This window comes from Lathyrus oleraceus, chromosome 5, assembly GCF_024323335.1.
Source record: "Lathyrus oleraceus cultivar Zhongwan6 chromosome 5, CAAS_Psat_ZW6_1.0, whole genome shotgun sequence".
Classification (NCBI taxonomy): Eukaryota; Viridiplantae; Streptophyta; class Magnoliopsida; order Fabales; family Fabaceae; genus Lathyrus; species Lathyrus oleraceus.
This window is the reverse complement of record NC_066583.1, coordinates 299,110,493-299,116,319: the sequence shown is the minus strand read 5'-3', so window position 1 is coordinate 299,116,319 and position 5,827 is coordinate 299,110,493. Positions and strand designations below refer to the sequence as shown.

The 5,827-nt window shown below is 36.0% G+C and overlaps 1 protein-coding gene across 1 annotated transcript; it reads left to right on the top strand.

Annotated features, from left to right (window-relative positions):
• The first annotated feature begins 596 nt into the window (after window positions 1–596).
• Window positions 597–2,724, top strand: LOC127084100 (uncharacterized). Its single transcript, XM_051024492.1, has 3 exons — window positions 597–1,735; window positions 2,018–2,246; window positions 2,362–2,724. Exons 1-3 carry the CDS (start codon window positions 837–839, stop codon window positions 2,524–2,526), a joined length of 1,293 nt encoding a protein of 430 aa, XP_050880449.1. The 5' UTR covers window positions 597–836; the 3' UTR covers window positions 2,527–2,724.
• The last annotated feature ends 3,103 nt before the right edge of the window (window positions 2,725–5,827 follow it).

Sequence of the window (5,827 nt, the reverse complement as noted above, 5' to 3'; positions counted from 1 at the left end):
TCTCTAAACGAAACAATTATCATTAATTACCAATATTGGTTTATGTTTAAAATTTATGAATATAATAATACATATTTTATTGTTAAAATATTAACTATTTATATATTTTTAGAACTTTTTATTATTTATACAATAATAACATGCATCTCGAATAAATAGAACGAAGCACGTGAACCATGTTAAATCACATTCCCAACTCCAACCCGTACAAAATAGCATTAGAATCACCCTCTTTTTACATCCTTCTAGTATGCTACATCCTACATGGTAGCTCAAATGGACCGCATCACATGCAGATAATACCCAGATATCATCCATCATGATTCACGATGAAACCTGATTAATTAATCTATGTGCTAAAATTAACCTGAGGCGAACGAGTCACATGGTAAAACCGTAACAGCACGTGCCGGCCTGTTACAGTAAACGCAAAATCAATCCAGATCCAACGACCATATCTTCCCCTCAAGACCGGGACCACGACTTCTCCATTACGAAATCCAACGGCCACTATTTCAACGTTCCATCCTACGGTCAGCATTGAATCTAACTCCCTCATTGCTCGGTCTTTAAATACACCAAAACCGGTACCCACTTCACGCTCCTTTTGTTTCCACCTTCACTTCCAACTTCGACCAACTCAACTCTTCTTCTTTTTCTTTCTTTTTTTTCTCTGAAAAATATAATTAAATAATAGATAGAAAAGAAAAATAAAAGAACCGTTCGTTTAGTTCAAAATTCAGTTCGCCACCTCGCCACCGTGAAATGTTACCGGCGGGAAACGTAACAAGAATTACCGGTACCGGAGATAAAGATCTAGTTAGTTAGAATCGGAAATGGAAACTCAGAAGAGTCAAGTGAAGCTAACAAGAACACAATCGTCACTTCTCAATCTCAGTTCTTCACCAACAATCCGATCATCGTTTCAAAGCCTTTCTTCCATCAACGATTACTGCGACGAAGAAGACGACAAGAACAACAAGAAGAAAATCAAGAAGCCACAAAAATCCTCTTATTACAACAATTCTTCACCGCGATCCGGGTCGACCCGAATAACCGCACCGGTTATCGCGGTTGTTTCGTTAGGTTTCCTCGGCGCGTGTTCTTTCTTCTTCTACTTCTCCTTCCTCGGGAGTGACGAGGTGCCGACCTCAGAGAATCTGTTACTCGCGTTAATTTTCATCGCCGTCGCGCTTTACTTCGCGTCGAGGAACAGAGGCTTAATCAACCATGGAGTTTCGGTTGTAAAGCAGTGGTACGACGGGAACGTGAAACGTTTCGGGTTAACGAAAACAGAAACGAAACCGGTTCAGTGGTTCATAGGTGGTTCAACAACAAAAGCTACAACAACGAAAAAGAAGAGTGTGAGGGAAGGAGTTGAGTTTTACAGCAATGGTGATTTTTACGAAGGGGAGTTTCATAAAGGAAGGAGTAATGGGAGTGGTGTTTACAATTACTTTGTGAATGGAAGATACGAAGGTGATTGGGTTGATGGAAGATACGATGGTTATGGAATTGAGAGTTGGGCTAGAGGGAGTCGCTATAAGGGTCAGTATAGGAAGGGAATGAGACATGGTTATGGAGTTTATAGATTCTACACCGGAGATTCTTTTTCCGGTGAATGGTGTAATGGTCAGAGTCATGGTATGGGTCTTCAGACTTGCTCTGATGCTAGCACTTATGTTGGTCAATTCAAACATGGTGTCAAACATGGTCTTGGTTGTTACCACTTTAGGTAAGTTAATTCTTAGATGTTATGCTATGTGTGTGAATGTGATTGTGTCTTGTAATGGTAGTGTTCTATATAACACCGATATCTCTGAAAATAAGGTCTGTCTGGGTCGGTATCGAACACTTGCACTTACATTTATGATTATATATTTTTTTTGTAACACCATATGGGAGTCGTGCTTAATAGGTAGGGTTGCATAGGGATTTACTATATATGGTATATTAATTGATTTTGGATGTAGTTTTGGAACCTGTTTTTTCTAAGTTATGGTATATTTGGTTGCAGAAATGGAGATAGATATGCAGGAGAGTATTTTGGAGACAAAATTCATGGATTTGGAGTCTACCATTTTGCTAATGGACATTGTTATGAAGGAGCATGGCACGATGGTCGAAGGCAGGGTATTGGCTCATATACTTTTCGAACCGGTGATCGAAGATGTGGTGAATGGGATGCTGGCAACCTGAAGCATTCTCTTCCACCGCTAACTGATGTTGTCCATCGAGCGATTGAGGTGCTTGTTATGAACATTTCTTTGTTTTAGCTTGTTGATTTTCGCCCTTTACAATGTTGGTGATGTTCTAATACTTACTTACATGTTTGTTTTCCTTTGATGGGTTCAATTGCAGGCTGCTAGGAAAACAGCTGCGGACGCGATAAACCTTAAGTCCGTCGATGATCAAGTTAACAATGCAGTGATCGCTGCCAACAAGGCCGCCACTGCTGCTAGAGTTGCTGCTGTGAAGGCTGTGCAGAACAGAATGGATGGAAAATTTTGTGAAACTTTTGTCTGAGATAATTCAATGTTAATTAGTTTTTGTTTGCAATTGTAAATTTTTACTAATTTTGAGTTACTTGGAAGATGACAACACCCTGATGAGCTAAAGCTGATTGGAGGTTGAAAAAAGAATATGCTTTGATGTTTTTTTTTTTTACCAACACCATAACTTGTATATAAACCATGTATATCAATGAAAGTTCAATTTTCAGCATTTCTTTCTTGATGAGTTTTTCTTTTCTGATGTCAAAATATCTTTAATCTAAAACTAACATGCAAGGGTTACATTTGGCCATGAACTTGTCATGTGTAAAAAAGTTGGGAGTATGTTCTTTAATGATATCATGTGTTTGTATGATGATAAAAAAACATTCTCACAAGCAACAACCTTGAAAGGTAAGATACATGAAGATTCGTGTATAACGTTATCAATGTTATTCAAACAGGAAAAGATATATCAGTATGTGGAAAAGACATATCAGTATGTGAAAAAGTATTTATGCTTGTAAGATTGACCCTTTAAGTGCACCAAGAATAATGACTATGCCCCATACTTTTCTAAAGAAGAAGAAGGTTTTGAATTGCAATCTGCAATTACAATTTTAACTGCATTGTAACTGCGGCCGCGCTGCAATTAGTCGTGGCCGCAATCAATTTAAAGTAAGATGAGGGAAACATTTTGTTGTGGACATGATGATGAGGGAACCTCCATTAAGATGGAATAAAATTGAAAGAGAAGGAAACAAATATATGATGTTACAAACTATATAGCATTATGTTTTTTTTTAATAAGAATCCATGTGACACTCTACTCATGTAGGAGTAGGACAATGACAGGATTTCTCTTTCCATTATTATTATTATTATCATTATTAGTTTGTTTAAACAGGAGCACATGATGTAGGGAGGGTAAGATCTTTATCCTTTTTCACAAAATATAAAAGGAAAAAGAGCATGACTTTTCTAGCATGCTGGATCTACAATCTCAACTTCACACATTCTAAAAAGGCAGCAATTTAATAATTTTATTTCTTTTTACTACTTTTTCTTGCCTAATTTTCATTAAGAAATGTCAGATTATTTTTCATTTTTCATGTCCATAATTTCACTTTGTATCTTACCACTGGACTCATATCTTTTCTTGTTTAAGCTATGTTGTTCAATGACTTCACATGCAACTCACAAAAGTCCAACCAAGAAAAGGGTGGATGGTGGGTGGGTGGGTTAGGATGTAGGTTGAGATTATTTTTGGGGACTAAATCCAAGCTTATCTTATGGTCGAAAACAATCATGTTTAATATTAATAGAGCGAGAAAGTCGTAATATATCTTAAAAATAATTTATTGATTATGTAATAATATTTGTTGGTCACAACCATGTTATTATAATATTTCAATTGTGTGATGATCCAAAAATTGGATAAGATGATAATAATATCATCATGTTTAATCATGTTCAATTTAGTCTTATGTACGCATTTGTATTAAATTTATTGATGAAGAATTTTGTTTTATCGAGAGATCAGTCTCTGGTAAGAGTCTCATATCGAATAATATATGATTTGAATATATTTTTATAAGTGAGAGTAATCTTCATCCTACAAGCTGATTTTATAGAGTTAAGTTAGGCCAAACAATATTTTTTAACATGATATAAAAGTCTGGTTTAAGATTTGATAGGTCACCTACTATTAGGTTTCCTCTATCAGACCATCCACCATTTATTTCTACGCTCCAAAAGTCCAGTCTAGACGAGGTGTGCGTGTTAAAAGTCTCACATAAGATAATATATGATATGAGCATATGCTTATAAGTGAGGACAATATTCACCCTACCAGTCGATTTTATAGATATGAGTTAGACCCAATTTCTTAACATAGTATCTGAGTTTAATTTATGATTCGGTGGTGAACATGCTATTAGATTTTAACATTCAAGTCATCCACCATTTATTTCCACCAGATGTCCAGTCCTGAACGTGAGAGACTGTGTTAAGAGTCCTACATTAGACAATATATGGTCTGAGCATGTCTTATAAGTGTTAAGTGAAAATCTATAATTTAAGTGTTGTAACCGGTTACAACTTTGAAGAAAAGTCAAATAAGTTGAAGTAACCGGTTTCCCATTCGCAATAACTGGTTGTCACTGTTAGTATTTTTCAGTTTTGTAACAGCTGTAACCGGTTACACGTTTAGTGTAATCGGTTACAAGTACAAAATTTATATTTTTTTATGTTATTTGACTTGTTGCTTGTGTCTCAATCCACCTGTAATTGTTTAAATAACCTAGAGGTATCATTGTCAATGTAATATCATTTCTTACCCTCAATTATACTCTCTCTCTCTCTCTCTCCATACTCAAACGCTCCATTTTCACCGACCAGGTGATTCCAAGTTCTAACATTTGACATCAAAAGTATGGTTTGATCCACCAAACACCTAGTGTGCAACATGAATTTTGTCTTCAAAGAAAGAATCTCTGCAAACTTACTCATCCTTGATGCGAAGAACTACGACAAATTGTGCAAATAAATGAAGGTGTTGTTTGACTATCAAGATGTTCTTGAAGTGATCAAGAACGGGTGAATCCTCTTGTCAAATGTGCAATAGATGCACAACTAGCAACACATAAGGAAGAAAAAAAGAAATATTTTAAGGCGTTATTTTTTATCCATCAATGTGTGGATGATGACAACTTTGAGAAAGTTGTTGATTACGAATATTGAAGCAAGCATGAGAAATCTTAGAGAAGGCATATGCAGGGGCAGACAAGGAGAATATGGTGAGGTTACAAACTCACAAACGTCAACTCGAATTGATTCAAATAGAGGAGATGGATACCGTCAATAATTTCACGACAAGAATTAATTGATTGGTGAACCAAGCAAAAGCACGTGGATAAACAGTCATAGAGTCGTCGCAAAAATCTTGCATTCTTTAACGCCAAGATTTGACAATGTGGTCGTAGCGGTTGAGCAATCAAAGTATCTTGTGACGATGAGCATAAAGGAGCTACAAAACTCTCTTAAGGCATATGAGCAAAGAATTGAGTATAGAAACTGTGATAAGGCAAAGGTGGAGATTTCTTTGTAAGCTTATTTAAGCGAGAATGACAAGAGATCGAAAGGAAAATAACCCATGAAGAGTGGAGGAAATTTTCAGAACTTTTGGGGAAGAGAATCTCAAAATTCTAAGAATTCGACTTATCAAAAGGTGAGAGTATAAGAACAAATTTAGTTCTACAATATATCTCTAAGATTTTGATGATAACAAAGGATGAAACAAAAATGGTACCCTAACGAAATCCTTCTAAGTATGC

Excerpts from the sequence above, each read along its gene's own strand:
- LOC127084100 (XM_051024492.1), top strand. The coding sequence starts at position 837 with ATGGAAACTCAGAAGAGTCAAGTGAAGCTAACAAGAACACAATCGTCA. Across the intron at positions 1,736-2,017 it reads CTTGGTTGTTACCACTTTAG|AAATGGAGATAGATATGCAG; the intron begins GTAAGTTAATTC and ends ATTTGGTTGCAG. Across the intron at positions 2,247-2,361 it reads TTGTCCATCGAGCGATTGAG|GCTGCTAGGAAAACAGCTGC; the intron begins GTGCTTGTTATG and ends GTTCAATTGCAG.